The sequence below is a fragment of the Theropithecus gelada genome, chromosome 6, assembly GCF_003255815.1.
Source record: "Theropithecus gelada isolate Dixy chromosome 6, Tgel_1.0, whole genome shotgun sequence".
In the NCBI taxonomy this organism is placed as follows: domain Eukaryota; kingdom Metazoa; phylum Chordata; class Mammalia; order Primates; family Cercopithecidae; genus Theropithecus; species Theropithecus gelada.
Window position 1 is genome coordinate 75,199,112 of NC_037673.1, and position 17,592 is coordinate 75,216,703.

Genomic DNA, 17,592 nt, shown 5'->3' on the forward strand with positions numbered 1-17,592 from the left:
TAAAAAAATTAGCTGAACATGGTGGTGGCCACCTGTAATCCCAGCTACTTGGGAGGCTGAGGCAGGAGAGTCGCTTGAACCCTGGAGGCAGAAGTTGCAATGAGCCAAGATTGCACCACTACACTACACCCTAGGCAACAGAGTGAGACTCCATCTCAAAAAAAAAAAAAAAAGAAAGAAAGAAAGAAAAGAAAAGAAAAGAAAAGAAAAGGAGATTACAGGCTGGGCATCGTGGCTCACACCTGTAATCCCAACACTTTGGGAGGCCAAGGCAGGAGGAAGGTTTAAGGCCAAGAGTTTGAAAACAACCTGGGTGACATGTTGAGACTCCTGTCTCTACAAAAAATTAAAATATTAGCCAAGTGTGATGGGGAACACCTACAGTTGCAGCTACTTGGTGTTGCGGGAAGTCAGGGACCCTGAATGGAGGGACTAGCTGGAGCTATGGCAGAGGAACATAAATTGTGAAGATTTCATGGACATTTTTTATCAGTTCCCAAATAATGCTTTTATAGTTTCTTATGCCTGTCTTTACTTTAATCTCTTAATCCTGTTGTCTTCATAAGCTGAGGATGTACACCACCTCAGGACCACTGTGATCATTGTGTTAACCATACAAGTTGACTGTAAAACGTGTGTTTGAGCAATATGAAATCAGTGCACCTTGAAAAAGTACAGAATAATGGTGATTTTTAGGGAACAAGGGAAGACAACCATAAGGTCTGACTGCCTGTGGGGTCGGGCAAAAAGAGCCATGTTTTTCTTCTTGCAGAGAGCCTATAAATGGTCGTGCAATAGGAGAGATATCGCTAAATTCTTTTCCTAGCAAGGAATATTAATATTAATACCTGGGAAAGGAATGCATTCCTGGGGGGAGGTCTATAAATGGCTGCTCTGGGAATGTCTGTCTTATGTGATTAAGGACTGAGATACGCCCTGGTCTCCTGCAGTACCCTCAGGCTTACTAGGGTGAGGAAAAACTCCATCCTGGTAAATTTGTGGTCAGACTGGTTCTCTGCTCTCAAACCCTGTTTTCTGTTATTTAAGATGTTTATCACACAATATGTGCACAGCTGAACATAGACCCTTATCAGTAGTTCTGACTTTACCCTTTGCCTTGTGATCTTTGTTAGACCCTTATTAGTGGTTCTGCTTTTTGCCTGTTGAAGCATGTGATCTTTGTACCTACTCCCTGTTCTTACACCCCCTCCCCTTTTGAAACCCTTAATAAAAATTTGCTGGTCTGAGACTCAGGCGGGCATCGTGGTCCTACCGATATGTGATGTCACCCCTGGCAGCCCAGCTGTAAAATTCCTCTCTTTGTACTGTCTCTCTTTATTTCTCAACTGGCTGACACTTATGGAAAATAGAAAGAACCTACGTTGAAATACTGGGGGCAGGTTCCCCCAGTAACTTGGGATACTGAAGAGAGAGGATTGCTTGAGCCCAGGAGTTTGAGGTATCAGTGAGCTATGATTGTGCCACTGCACTGCAGCCTGGGTGACAGAGCAAGACCCTGTCTCAAAAACAAAACAATTAGAAGAAAAAAAAGAAAGAAAGAAAAGGAGATTACAGGGTAATATTACTCATTAACATGGGAGCAAAATTTCTAAACATAGTATTAGCAAACAAGAAAATCTTCCATTATATAAAAAGTATAATATATCACAGCCATGTTGAGTTCAGTTCAGGAGTTCAAGATTGGTTTGTTATTTGGACGTCAATCACTGTAATTTATCACATTAACAGGATAGAAAAGAAAATATGATCATTTCCATAGTTTCAAAAAAAATTGTTTAATTGGCTGGGTGTGGTGCCCCAGGCCTATAATCCCAGCACTTTGGGAGGCCAAGGCGGTTGGATCACCTGAGGTCAGGAGTTTGAGACCAGCCTGACCAACATGGTGAAACCCCATCTCTACTAAAGAAATACAAAATTAGCTAGGCGTGGTGGTGCACACCTGTAATCCCAGCTACTTGGGAGGCTGACGCAGGAGAACTGCTTGAACACGGGAGGCAGAGGTTGCCATGAGCCGAGATCGCACCATTGCACTCCAGCCTGGGCAAGAAGAGCAAAACTCCATCCCCCACCCAAAAAAATTGTTTAATAAAACTTAACGTTCATCATTTTAAAAAACTGCCTGAGCGAATAGGAACAGAAGGAAACTTCCTTCGTCAGATGAGGGTTATCCTCCAAATGAAACGGGAGCCTTTGACATCTCTGGTATCAGTCTGTTTGCTTGATCTAACTCAGATCAGCTGAACCTTCTCCTTGCCCAATGCTGAAAGTGTGGAGGAAGTGAGCTTCCCAAGTCATTATTTGTCTCACTACACTCGTATAGATAAATCTATGTGGGATGCTAACTGATAATCAGAAGGTTGCTTGGTGAGAATGCAGTCGGAGGGGAATGGATGAGATGATTTTCTTTTTTTTTTTTTTTTTTTTAGGTGGAGTTTCGCTCTTGTTGCCCCAGCTGGAGTGCATTGGTGCAATCTCGGCTCACCACAACCTCCGCCTCCCAGGTTCAAGTGATTCTCCTGCCTCAGCCTCCTTAGTAGCTGGGATTACAGGCATGCACCACCATGCCTGGCTAATTTTGTATTTTTAGTAGAGATGGGGTTTCTCCATGTTGGTCAGGCTGGTCTTGAATTCCCTACCTCAGGTGATCCGCCTGCCTTGGCCTCCCAAAGTGCTGGGATTACAGGCATGAGCCACTGCACCCAGCTGATGAGATTATTTTCATAGCCAATATCTTTTAACTATAAAAAGCTGATATGTACATAGATGGGAACACTGAATGGTATGGTGACCATTTCTCTTCTGTTAATACATTGTTTCTTTAGACTGAGTGTAATACTGCCATGGCTTTACACATGCTAATACTGTATAGTCATTCTCTAGTTCCGTTGGCTCTGTCATTCAACTTTGGGTCTCTCAGTGAACCAGACTGTTTATTCATGCTACATTTTGTATATCCTATAACCTTTTCTTGGAATGACCTCCCCATCCTTACACCATCTCTTATCTTTGTTCAGTTAGCAAACTCCTATTTCTTCTTCTACAAACCAACTCAAGTGTTTTTCCTCTGAAGTTTTCCCTTCTTTATGTTCTAATTGTATCTTGCCTATCTTCTGTAATAGTACTTACCACACTGTATTAAAATGTTCTTAACATTTACTCAGTAATTCCATTGCTGAGTATAGACCCAAAGGAAAATAAATCATTCTACCAAAAAGACATGTGCACTCATGTTCATCGCAGCACTATTCACAATAGCAAAGACATGGAATCAACCTAGGTGCCCGTCAACGGTGGGTTGGATAAAGAAAATATGATACATATACTCCATGGAATACTATGCAGCCATAAATAAGAATGAAATCATGTCCTTTGCAGCAACATGAATGCAGCTGGAGACCATCATCCTAAGCAAATGAACGCAGAAACAGAAAACTAAATATCACATGTTCTCACTTATAATTGGGAGCTAAATCTTGGGTACACATGGACATAAAGATGGACACAGTAGACACTGGGGACTATAAAAGTGGGGAGGAGTGAGGGATAAGATCTAAAAAACACATTGGGTACTATGTTCACTATTTGGGTGATGGGATTAATAGAAGCCCCAAACTCAGCATCACACAATATTCCCATGTAACAAACCTGCACATAGTCCCCCTGAATCTAAAATAAAAATGGAGGCAGGGTGCAGTGGCTCATGCCTGTAATCTCAGCACTTTGGAAGGCTGAGGTGGGCAGATCACTTGAGGCTGGAAGTTCGAGATCAGCCTTGCCAACATGGTGAAATCCCATCTCTACTAAAAATACAAAAAATTAGCTGGGCGTTATGACACGCACCTGTAATCCCAGCTACTTCCAAGGCTGAGATAGGGAAATCACTTGAACCCAGGAGGCAGAGGTTGCAATGAGCCAAGACTGCGCCCCTGCACTCCAGCCTGGGTAACAGAGCAAGACTCTGTCTCATAAAATAAAATAATAAATAAATTTGAAAAACTAGAATTTAAAAAAGAATGTTTAGTTGTCTCTCCATATTAGATTTTGAATTTCTTAGAAGGTTCTGTGGCTTTGTATTTGTACTGCTAGTATTTGAACTCAATGAAATTTTATTAAGTAAAGAAATACATGAATGAATGAAAATGAATAAGCAACAATTGAGTGAGTGAATCCTCCTCAGTGGGGCTCTCCTGTCTTGTCACCACCATGTGTGTTCTCTCCTGAGCACTCGTGAATTCATTCTAGCTGGTAATGAAAACTTTTCTGGTTGGGCACATAGAATTTACAATCAATAGTTAACTCTAAATTGAACTTATAATTGAATTTTATAATGCTTCTACATTCATGGGCATTCAAAATGCTGACTTCCCAGATGCATGTCATAACCTTAATTTTTAATTTCATCCTATTTCTAAGTGACATGGAAGAGAGAAGATGTAGGATGAGTTGAAAATTTTGTGGAATAGCCTTAATTAGGTATGTAAAGGAGCCTGAAAAAAACAATTTAAAATAAGATTCCATTCAGGACCAAGATAGAGTATTAATTCCTAATTAAGTTCAGCAGTTTAATACCCAAGCAAATGAGTGAGAGCAGAGTTGTGGCGAAATGGAGAGAATACTTCTTCCTGACCTTTCACTCATGGCATGTATAGAAAATGATATAATTTATAGCACACTAGGGTGAATGGATCTGGCTGCTTGCTGTTCCAGGCTAGTGGCTCAAGGGGTCTGGCTGCCCCAGGCAGTGCTGAGAACTAAGGAGACCAGGATCTCAGGACAGCCATAACCCCTTTACAGTAGACTGCTGGGGAAACTCTGAAGCTTAATAAGGGAAGTTGAGTGCACCTGCAAGGACTTATGGTCCTGGTCCCCACCTAACCTAACAAACCAGGAAGGGTTTACAGTAAGAAAGAAAGATATGTGCTATTTAAGTGTCAGAGCTGGGATTGTTTAGGCCAGTGATTTTTTTTTTCTTTTTTGAGACAGAGTTTCACTCTTGTCACCCAGGCTGGAGTGCAGTGGCATGATCTCAGCTCACTGCAACCTCCGCCTCCTGGGTTCAAGCGATTCTCCTGCCTCAGCCTCCCAAGTAGCTGGAATTACAGGTGCCCACCATCACGCCCAGCTAATTTTTGTATTTTTAGTAGAGATGGGGTTTTACAATGTTAGCCAGGCTGGTCTCAAACTCCTGACCTCAGGTGATCTGCCTGTCTCGGCCTCCCAACGTGCTGGGATTACAGGTGTGAGCCACTGTGCCTGACCAGGCCAGTGATTCTGAATACATATTGTAGTCACCTGGCAGCTTTTAAAACCTAAAAACATAGCAATGTGCAGACCAGACCCTTGTACAATTAAATCAGAATCTCTGTGGAGAAGGGTATGGGGCAGTATTAGTATTTTTAAAAGACTTTCCACAGGTGATTTTATGTTTCAGAGTTAAGAACCTCTGATATATGCAGAGACTTATAAAAACAGTTTACTAAGGGACATAAATCTTACTGTAGATTTTTTTTCAATTGCCTTAGTTTAACACTTAACGTTTAGTGGTTTTAACAGAGGGTTTTTTGTTTTTATTGTTGTAGACAGATGTAAGCCAGTCAGTAGTTGGGATTCATCTTGCATACTCATAGGAGGAAATATGTTTATAAAGTGATGGCAAACGTGGCTGCTGCATTGGTCAGGAATGATAACAGCAGAGGAATTTAAACCCAGCCTTGAGGAGTAGGTAGAATTTACAGTTGCAGAAGTGGAGTATGGTCGGGGCTCTGCATTCTAAATGGAGGAACGGCGTAAGTACAGGTGAGGAAGAGGTAGAAGAGAATTTCAGAGAAGAGCACTGCAGAGTCTAAGATGGGGGCCCAATAGCAAATGAAGGGGCGGCCAAAGCCAGCCGTCTCTGAAGGGATGTGAGACCAGTTCACAGATGCAGCCTTTCCACGCTCCGGTATCCTATAGCAGCTGAAAATGACCATGCCCAGGCCTCTTTCATCATCTGTCATCAGGAAGGCCTGACTACAGATAACGTTTATTGAGTGAGCACTAACTACATGCCAGGAATGTTCCCTAAGCATTTTGCGTGAATTAACTAATTTAATCTTCACAACAAGCTCATGAGATAGGTTCTATTATTATCCCTGTTTTATAGATGAGGAAAGTGAAGCACAGTAGGCTAATATTTTTTGTGACCTTTCTCTATTCAATGACCTGTTTACTCTTTATCATGACTCAGAGTTCCCAAAATCTGTTTGCCGAACAGTGAATTATTGTCAAAACAGGAATTTACCTGTAGGGATAGGGTGCAGGTAGATACTTGGAAAGAATATCAGATAGGGATCAGAGAGCTAAGGATTTTGAACATCTTTTTTTTTTTTTTTTTCTGTGGGTATGAAGAATTTGCTGAGAATTTAAAGCAGGGGGTGGCATACTGAGCTGTTTAGTAAAGCCAGTCTGGGAAGATGGGGCACAATGGGTTGAGAGTGAGGGGAAATGAGGTACCTGTGATACCAGCTGACCAGTTAGGAAGTTAATGGCAGTGACTAGGAGGGAAGTGGTGAAAAGCTGGGTAAGTTGGTGATCATGGTAATGGAGAGAGCACAGATACAAGAGTTATTATGAAGATCCCAGTGACTAGAGTGGGCTTGAGTGACTGCTGCGTCCCGAGGAGATCAGGAAGGCAATCCTGATGAGAGAAGGTGGTATGTTTAACTTTAGCTTTTTTGAGTTTGTGGAATAGTGAGTCATTCCAGCCTGGGATGTGTCATTGTATTGGGTATCCTGACTTTGGTTTTTAAACTTTATTTGATATACATCCCTCTTTTTGACATGGATGGCAATATTGATGTCTATATTTTAATTTCACATTAATCTTTTACCTGGTAAAAATATATTTACTTATTCTATTAATTAATTGATATTATTTTATTATAATAATATATAATTAATATTATTATTTGCTGCAGGTTGTCAGACCAGGATGAAGAGGGAAAGATCAAGCAGGAGTATATCATATCTGACCCCTCATTTTCCATGGTGACAGTCCAAAGGGAAGATAGTGGGATAACCTGGGAAACCAATTCAAGTAGATCTTCTACTCCTTGGGCTTCAGAAGAAAGTCAGACTTCCGGTGTGTGTAGTCGAGAAGGGTCAACTGTGAATTCTCCTCCTGGAAATGTTTCCTTTATTGTGGATGAAGTGAAAAAGGTTCGGAAAAGGACTCATAAGTCAAAGCATGGTTCACCATCATTACGCCGGAAAGGCAACAAAAAAAGAAATTCATTTGAATCCCAAGATGTTCCAACAAACAAAAAAGGCAGTCCTTTAACTTCAGCAAGCCAGATACTAACCACGGAGAAAGAGAAGTCATATACTGGTGTTTATGATAAAGCAAGAAAAAAGAAGACCCCTTCAAATACACCTCCGATCACTGGGGCAATATACAAAGAACACAAGCCATTAGTGTTAAGACCAGTCTACATAGGAACAGTACAATATAAAATTAAGATGTTTAATTCAGTTAAAGAAGAATTAATTCCTCTACAATTTTATGGAACATTACCAAAGGGTTATGTAATTAAAGAAATACATTATAGGAAAGGGAAAGATGCATCCATTAGTCTAGAGCCAGATTTGGACAATAGTGATTCTAATACAGTGTCCAAAACAAGCAAATTAGTAGCCCAAAGCATAGAGGATAAAGTGAAAGAGGTTGCTCCACCCTGGAGAGGCTCAATTTCCAAAGGATCAGAATCCCTAACCTCAATGTTCAGTCACGAAGATCAAAAGAAAATTTGTGCTGATTCTCGCCTAAATGCCACATCTGCATTGGAGCACACAGTTCCCTCTTATTCAAGTAGTGACAGAGCAGAACAAGGAATACAGCTCAGGCATTCACAGTCAGTGCCACAACAGCCAGAAGATGAAGCAAAACCACATGAAGTGGAGCCTCCGTCTGTGACACCCGGCACACCTGCAACTGTGTTCCTGAGAACAGCAAAGGAAGAATGTGAGCTTGCTTCACCAGGAACTGCAGCTTCAGAGAATGACTCTTCAGTCTCACCATCATTTACTAATGAGGTAAAGAAGGAAGACGTGTGTTCTGCTCACCATTCCATTTCTCTGGAGGCAGCGTTACCAGATCTGGCAGCATCTACCGAGGATGGTTTGGACCCAGATCAAGAACAGCCAGACCTGACTTCTCTAGAAAGGGCAGAACCAGTCTCTGCAAAACTGACCCCTACCCATCCCAGTGTCAAAGGAGAGAAGGAGGAAAACGTGCTTGAGCCATCCATTTCTCTTTCTGAACCTCTAATGTTAGAAGAACCAGAGAAAGAAGAAATAGACACTTCCCTACCTGTAGCTGCTACCCCTGAACCTGAAGATTCTAATTTAGTAGAAGAAGAGATCATAGAACTTGATTACCCAGAAAGCCCATTAGTTTCCGAGAAGCCCTTCCCACCACATATGTCCCCTGAAGTGGAGCACGAAGAAGAGGCGCTTATTCTACCATTATTGGCAACATCAACTCCTGAACATGTTGCTTTGTCTGAGGAAGAAAGAGAGGAAATTGCATCTGTTTCTACTGATTCTGCTTTCGTATCAGAGTATTCAGTACCACAGGATTTGAACCATGAACTAGAGAAGCGAGAAAGTGAGCCAGTTTCTCCATCCAATGTAGAAGCTATAGCCGAACATGCAGTTTTGTCAGAAGAAGAGAATGAGGAATTTGAGGCTTATTCCCCAGCTGCAGCCTCTGCGTCTGAGCTCTCTCTCTCACCATCCACAACTGAGATGACTTTGGAGAGTCAGTCTCCGCTGTTTTCAACAGTTACACCAGAACACATGGTCCTATCAGGAGATGAGGCCTCAGAAAGTGGGCGTTATACACCAGACTCCACATCTGCTTCTGAATATTCAGTTCCATCACAGGCAACAAAAGAGTCACTGAAGAAAGTAATTGACCATAAGTCCCCGTTAATATCGAAAGGTGTTTCTGAGCACATGATTCCATCAGAAGAGAAGGAAGACACTGGATCGTTTACTCTAGCTGTGACCTCTGCTGCTGAGCCCTCTCTCTCACCATCCACAACTGAGAAGACTTCTGAATGCCAGTCACCACTGCCTTCTACTGCCACATCAGAACACGTGGTCCCATCAGAAGGAGAGGACCTAGGAAGTGAATGTTTCACACCAGATTCAAAGTTGATCTCCAAATATGCAGCCCCACTCAATGCAACACAGGAACCTCAAAAGAAAATAATTGATGAGGCATCCCAATTCAAACTGAAAGGTATTTCTGAGCACACGGTTCTGTCAGTAGAAGGGAAGGAGGACATTGGACCAGCTTCCCCAGATTCGGTCGTTGCATCTGAACACTCTTTCCCACCACACACAACTGAGGTGACTTCTGAATGCCAGGCCCCACCACTTTCAGCCACCCCATCTGAATATGTGGTTCTATCAGATGAAGAGACAGTCGAGTTGGAGCGGTACACACCCTCTTCCACGTCTGCTTCTGAATTTTCAGTACCACCATATGCAACACCGGAGGCACAGGAGGAAGAAATTGTCCACAGATCTCTAAATCTAAAAGGTGCATCCTCACCCACGAATTTATCAGAGGAAGATCAAGAAGACATTGGACCTTTTTCTCCAGATTCTGCATTTGCGTCAGAATTCTCATTTCCACCGTATGCAACCCAGGAAGCAGAGAAAAGAGAATTTGAGTGCGATTCTCCAATATGTTTAACATCGCCATCTGAGCACACTATTTTGTCAGATGAAGACACTGAAGAAGCGGAACTGTTCTCTCCAGACTCAGCATCACAAGTTTCAATCCCTCCATTCAGAATCTCAGAAACAGAGAAAAATGAACTTGAGCCTGATTCACTATTAACTGCAGTGTCTGCTTCAGGGTATTCCTGCTTTTCAGAAGCAGATGAGGAAGACATTGGATCTACAGCTGCTACACCTGTATCTGAGCAGTTCAGTTCATCACAGAAGCAAAAATCTGAAACTTTCCCTTTGATATCTCCACTTGAAGACTTGAGTCTGCCGCCTTCAACAGATAAATCAGAGAAAGCAGAAATTAAGCCAGATATTCCAACAACCTCAACATCTGTATCTGAATATCTAATTTTGGCACAGAAGCAGAAAACTCAAGCATATTTAGAGCCTGAGTCTGAAGACTTGATTCCTCCGCATTTAACCAGTGAAGTGAAGAAGGGAGAAAGGGAGACAAGTTCATCAGTAGCTGCAATACCTGCTTCTTTACCTGCACAATCATCTATAGTAAAGGAAGAAACCAAACCTGCATCTCCACATTCGGTTTTACCTGATTCAGTCCCTGCAATCAAGAAAGAACAGGAACCCACAGCAGCACTCACTCTAAAAGCTGCAGATGAACAGATGGCTTTGTCAAAAGTCAGAAAGGAAGAAATTGTGCCTGATTCTCAAGAAGCTACAGCACATGTATCACAGGATCAAAAAATGGAGCCTCAGCCTCCAAATATTCCAGGGTTTGAGATGAAATATTCAGTTTTGCCTGATGTGGTAGATGAGCCAAAGAAGGGTGTCAAGCCCAAATTAGTTCTAAATGTGACTTCTGAACTAGAACAGAGAAAGTTGTCTGAGAACGAGCCTGAAGTAATAAAACCGTGTTCACCTCTAAAGGAAACATCTTTATCTGGACCTGAGGTTTTATCAGCAGCAAAAATGGAGATGAAACATGATTCTAAAATAACAACTACACCTACAGTGCTTCATTCAGCTTCCTCAGGAGTGGAAAAGCAAGTTGAACATGGTCCACATGCACTAGCATTTTCAGCTTTGTCAGAAGAAATTAAGAAAGAAATGGAACCCAGTTCCTCAACAACCACAGCATCTGTAACTAAGCTTGATTCAAACTTAACCAAAGTAGTAAAAGAAGAAATCTCAACAGATTCATCTCTTGTCACTCCTGTAGGTCATCCAGTCTTAACAAAAGTAGGAAAGGGTGAATTAGGAAGTGCTTTGCCACCACTGGTAACATCTACAGATGAGCATTCAGTTCTTGCAGAAGAAGACAAGGTGGCAATTAAAGGTGCTTCTCCCATTGAAACTTCATCCAAACATTTAACTTGGTCAGAAGCAGAGAAGGAAATTAAATTTGATTCACCTCCAAGTGTCTCCTCTATAGCAGAGCATTCTGTTTTGTCAGAAGTTGAAGCCAAAGAAGTTAAAGCTGGGTTGCCAGTAATCAAAACATCATCTTCTCAATATTCAGACGAATCTGAGGAAGCAAGGGTAGAAGATAAACAAGGTCTTTCATGTTCTACAGTTCGCGACTCTGAACGTTTGGTTTCATCACAGAAAAAGAGCTTGGTGTCTACCTCAGAGGTGTTAGGGCCTGAACATGAGCTTTCACCCAGCCTATGGGGTGAGATAAAGAAGGAAGAAACTGAACTTCCTTCATCACAAAATGTGTCACCTGCATCCAAACATATAATTCCAAAAGGCAAAGATGAGGAAATAGCAAGTTCATCTCCTGAGTTGGAAAATTCAGCATCAGGTTTAGCTCCAACATTACTGCTCCTCAGTGATGATAAGAACAAACAGGCAGTGGAGGTATCTTCTACAGACCAGGGAGACTTCCCATCAGAAAAACAAGACATTGCTTTGGCAGAGCTGTCTTTGGAACCTGAGAAGAAAAACAAGCCACGCCAACTGTTGGAATTACCAAATGCTGGGTCAGAATTTGCTAGTGGTTTAGGTAGACAAAGTGGATCCATCGGTACAAAACAAGCAAAGTCTCCCGTAACTGAAACAGGGGATTCTGTTTTAGAAAAAGGCCCAGCTGAGCTTAGGAGCAGAGAAGGAAAAGAAGAAAATAGAGAACTTTATGCATCTGCTACAATGCCTACAACTTCAGAGCTTTCATCATTGCTTAGGGAGGAATCTCAGAATGAAGAAATTAAACCTTTCTCTCCCAAGATCGTCAGCCTAGAGTTGAAAGAACCACCTGCTTCTGTAGCTGAAGGAGACAACCCAGAAGAATTTCAGCCATTTACTTTTTCTTTAAAAGGATTATCAGAGGAGGTTAGCCATCCAGCCGACTTTAAAAAGGGAGGAAATCAAGAAATAGGCCCATTACCACCAACTGGAAATTTGAAGGCACAAGTCATGGGAGATATTGTAGCTAAGCTAAGTGAAGAAACAGGCCACCCAGATTCATCTCAGCTACTCCAGAGTGTAACAGAACCATCAAAGATTGCTCTTTCTGACCTCCTTGTGGAACAAAAGAAGACAGAAAAAGCACTTCATTCAGATCAAACTATTAAATTGCCTGATGTAAGCACCTCTTTTGCAGATAAACAAGATCTGGATATTAAGCAGTTTTCATTTATGAAAGAGAATTTGCCTTTGGAACAATCAAAATCATTTATGACAACCAAGCCTGCAGATGTCAAAGAAACAAAAATGGAAGAATTCTTTATTTCTCCAAAGGATGAAAACTGGATGTTGGGAAAGCCAGAAAATGTGGCTAGTCAACACGAAGAGAGAATAGCAGGATCTGTGCAGCTGGATTCCTCTGGCAGCAATGAGCTGAGGCCAGAGCAGCTCAAGGCTGCTGTGTCCAGTATGGACCATATATATGAAGTGAGAAAGCAGGTCTTGCCTCATTCTGCTGAAGAATCTCATTTGTCATCACAAGAAGCAGTATCTGCTCTTGATACTTCCAGTGGTAATGTAGAGACCTTATCATGTAAAAGTTACTCTTCTGAAGAACTAAAGCTGGCTGAAGAACCAAAGTCTTTTGTCCTCGCTGGAAATGTAGAGAGAAATATAGCAGAGGAGAAGGAGAGTCATTCTTTGATGGAGAGTGAAAGTTTGCTATTGGAGAAAGCAAACACAGAGTTTTCCTGGCCTTCCAAAGAAGATAGCCAGGAAAAAATTAAACTACCTCCTGAAAGATTCCTCCAGAAACCAGTGTCTGGCCTATCAGTGGAACAGGTGAAGTCAGAAACAATCCCCTCTTCTGTCAAAGCAACCCATTTCCTGGCAGAAGGTGTGGAACCGGCACTGGGCAATGAAAAAGAAGCACACAGGAGCACACCTCCTTTTTCTGGAGAGAAGCCACTGGAAGAATCAAAAATGGTTCAGTTGAAGGTTATTGATGATGCTGATGAGGAAAAGAAACCAGCACCTGAAGTGAAAATACCCACACAAAGAAAACCCATCTCCTCACTCCACTCAGAAGAGCCTCAATCCCCAGAGTCACCTGAGGTGACAGAAAAGCCACCTACACAGCCAAAAGTGGCTAAGCCAGACCTTCCTCAGGAAAAGGGAAAGAAAGGAATTTCATCTTTCAAATCATGGATGTCCAGCTTTTTTTTTGGATCAAGCACTCCAGATAGGAAAGTTGCTGAACAAGAAGACTTAGAAACACTGCCAAGCCCATCTGTAGAAAAAGCAGTGACTGTGATAGAACCTGAAGGTACAATTCTCACCAATTTTAATGTAGCTGAGAAGCAAGCTGATCATTCATTATCAGAGGTAAAACTCAAAACTGCTGACGAATCCCGAGGTACTTTAGTAAAATCTGGTGAAGGTCAAAATGTTAAAGAAAAATCCATAATTTTGTCAAATGTAGAAGATTTACAACAGCCAAAATCCATTTCTGAGGTGTCTAGGGAAGATTATGGAAAAAAAGAAATCTCAGACAATTCAGAGGAAATGAACATAAACTCAGTAGTTACTTCTGCTGATGGTGAGAAACATCTTGAAATTCAACCTTATTCACTAATCGGTGAGAAATTGATTATGGAAGAAGCCAAAACTATTGTTCCTCTTCATGTTACTGATAGTAAAAGAGTCCAGAAGCCAGCAATTGCTCCTCCATCTAAATGGAATATTTCTATTTTTAAGGAAGAGCCAAGAAGTGATCAAAAAGAAAAATCACTCCTTTCATTTGATGTAATAGATAAGGTGCCACAACAGCCAAAATCAGCTTCCTCCAACTTTGCAAGTAAAAATATCACAAAGGAATCAGAGAAATCAGAGTCAATTATTTTGCCAGTAGAAGAATCAAAAGGCAGTTTAGTTGATCTCAGTAAAGACAGACTAAAGAAAGAAATGCAAAATCCTACTTCCTTGAAAATTTCTGAAGAGGAAACAAAACTCAGGTCTGTTAGTCCAACTGAGACGAAAGATAATTTGGAAAACAGATCATATACCTTGGCAGAAAAGAAGGTGCTGGCAGAAAAACAAGACTCCGTGGCCCCATTAGAGCTTAGAGATAGTAATGAAATAGGGAAGACACAAATTACACATGGATCTAGATCTACTGAACTGGAAGAATCAAAAGCCAATGCTATGCCACAGCACTTCTATCAAAATGAAGACTACAGTGAAAGACCCAAAATCATTGTTGGTTCTGAAAAGGAGAAAGGTGAAGAAAAAGAAAATCAGGTATATGTGCTTTCGGAAGAAAAGAAGCAGCAGGAACATCAGCCTTATTCTGTGAATGTAGCCGAGTCTATGATTAAAGAATCAGATATCTCTTTAGGTCATTCTTTGGGTGAAACTCAATCATTTTCATTAGTTAAAGCTACATCAGTTACTGAAAAATCAGATGCCATGCTCTCAGACGCTCACCCAGAAATCAGAGAAGCAAAGGCAGTAGCAACCCAACCACATCCTTTAGAAGAAAGTAAAGTTTTGGTGGAGAAAACCAAGACTTTCCTGCCGGTGGCTCTTCCTTGTCGTGATGAAATAGAGAACCACTCTTTATCTCAGGAAGGAAATCTAGTATTAGAAAAGTCAAGCAGAGATATGCCAGATCACAGTGAAGAAAAAGAACAGTTCAGAGAGTCAGAGCTATCGAAAGGTGGTTCAGTAGATATCACAAAAGAAAGTATGAAACAAGGATTTCCAACTAAAGAATCCGAAAGGACTTTAGCTTATCCTTTTGATGAAACTAAGAGCTCAGAAACACCACCATATTTGCTGTCATCTGTAAAACCACAAGCTCTAGTTTCAGGAGCTTCTCCAGAAATTAATGCAATGAAGAAACAAGAAATGCCACAATCAGAATTGACTCCAGAAAGGCATACAGTTCATACTCTTCAGACATCTAAAGATGACACATTCGATGTGCCTAAACAATCTGTTCTTGTTTCAAAGCACCACTTGGAGGCTGTGGAAGATACCCATGTAAAGGAACCACTGTCTTCAGCAAAAAGCAACTATGCTCAATTTATATATAGTGCATCAGCAAGCAATGCTGATAAAATGGTTTCTAATAAAGAAATGTCCAAAGAGCCTGAAGACACGTATGCAAAAGGTGAAGACTTTACAGTGACTAGTAAGCCAGCTGGACTTTCAGAAGATCAGAAGACTGCCTTTAGTATCATTTCTGAAGGCTGTGAGATATTGAATATTCATGCTCCTGCCTTTATTTCTTCAATCGATCAGGAAGAAAGTGAACAAATGCAAGATAAGTTAGAATATTTGGAAGAGAAAGCCTCACTTAAAACCGTACCACTCCGTGATGATAGTGAAACAGTTGCTTGTCACAAAACATTAAAGAGCAGGTTAGAAGATTCTGATGAAAAAGTTACATCATTGAAAGAAACTAAACAAAAGGAAACTCGTCATACAGAAGAAAAGACATCCACAGATTCAGAAACTGGTGATTTATCTTTTATTCAGTCCACAATTCCCAGTGAAGAGGATTATTTTGAAAAATATACTTTGATTGATTATAACATCTCCCCAGACCCAGAAAAACAGAAAGCTCCACAGAAATTAAATGTTGAAGACAAACTCTCAGAGGAAGTTACAGAAGAAGCGATCTCTTTCCCAGTAAGTTCAGTGGAAAGTGCACTAGAACATGAATATGGCTTGGTGAAATTAGATGAAAGTTTTTATGGACCGGAAAAGGACCACGATATATTATCTCATCCGGAGACCCAAAAGTCTTTGGGTATCCAAAAATCAGCTGACAGAAATGTTTCAAAGGACGTAAAGAGAGATGCGGACTCAAAGTCACTTGGGATGCCTTTATTTGAAGCAGAGGAAGGAGTTTTGTCACGAACCCAGATATTTCCTACCACTATTAAAGCCATTAATCCGGAACTTCTGGAGGAGCCACCTGCACTTGCATTTTTATATAAGGATCTGTATGAAGAAGCAGTTGGAGAGAAAAAGAAGGAAGAGGAGACAGCTTCTGAAGGTGACAGTGTGAATTCTGAGGCATCATTTCCCAGCAGAAATTCTGACACTGATGATGGAACAGGAATATATTTCGAGAAGTACATACTCAAAGATGACATTCTCCATGACACATCTCTAACTCAAAAGGACCAGGGCCAAGGTCTGGAAGAAAAACGAGTTGGTAGGGATGATTCATACCAACCGATAGCTGCAGAAGGGGAAATTTGGGGAAAGTTTGGAACTATTTGCAGGGAGAAGAGTCTGGAAGAACAGAAAGGTGTTTATGGGGAAGGAGAATCAGTAGGCCATGTGGAGACTCTTGGTAATATAGCAATGCAGAAGAAAGCTCCCATCAGAGAGGACATCAGAGTGGCTACCCAAAAAATAAGTTATGCAGTTCCATTTGAAGACACCCATCATGTTCTGGAGCATGCAGATGAAGCAGGCAGTCAGGGTAATGAAGTCGAAAATGCAAGTCCAGAGGTCAGTCTGAATGTCCCAGTACAAGTGTCCTTCCCGGAGGAAGAATTTGCATCTGGTGCAACTCATGTTCAAGAAACACCACTAGAAGAACCTAAAATCCTGGTCCCACCTGAGCCAAGTGAAGAGAGGCTCCGTAGTAGCCCTGTTCAGGATGAGTATGAATTTGCAGAATCCTTGCATTACGAAGTGCTTCCTCAAGACATTTTATCAGAAGAACTGTCTTCAGAATCCAGACCTGAAGATGTCTTATCTCAAGGAAAGGAATCCTTTGAGCACATCAGTGAAAATGAATTTGTGAGTGAGACAGAGCAAAGTACATCTGCTGAACAGAAAGAGTTGGGCAGCGAGTGGAAAGAAGAAAACCAATTATCATCTGAGTTAGTAACTGAAAAGGCACAAAAAGAGCTGAAAAAGTCCCAGATTGACACATACTGTTACACCTGCAAATGTCCAATTTCTGCCACTGACAAGGTGTTTGGCACCCACAAAGACCATGAGGTTTCAACGCTTGACACAGCTATAAGTGCTGTAAAGGTGAATAGATGTTAAAACATATATAATTAATAATATATGTATACACATTTAATTTGCTTTTACATTTTCTCAGTTTTAAAGTTGATTAATATTTGATCATTGATCTTTAAGCAGAATGGTCTGAAAGCAAACTAAGAATATTTCTCCAAGAATTTAATTAAGATAGGCTTGACAGACATTCATTGAGTACAGCCCACCCTCCTTATCCTTGAGTTCTGCGTGCTTAGAATCAACCAACCGCAGATCAAACATATCCAGGAAAAAAAAAAAAGCACAAAACAGTAAGAGGGGGCCGGGTGTGGTGGCTCACACCTATCATCTCAGCACTTTGAGAGACCAAGGTAGGAGGATTGCTTGAGCCCAGAA

General features: G+C 41.3%; 1 protein-coding gene across 1 annotated transcript in view; it reads left to right on the forward strand.

Annotated features, from left to right (window-relative positions):
* The window catches only part of CMYA5 (cardiomyopathy associated 5), a 104,200-nt gene that overhangs the window by 32,341 nt on the left and 54,267 nt on the right, over positions 1–17,592 (forward strand). Inside the window, exon 2 of the mRNA XM_025389192.1 lies at positions 6,978–17,226. Within this exon, the coding sequence (XP_025244977.1) occupies positions 6,978–17,226 (10,249 nt within the window). The remainder of the gene's footprint in view (positions 1–6,977; positions 17,227–17,592) is intronic.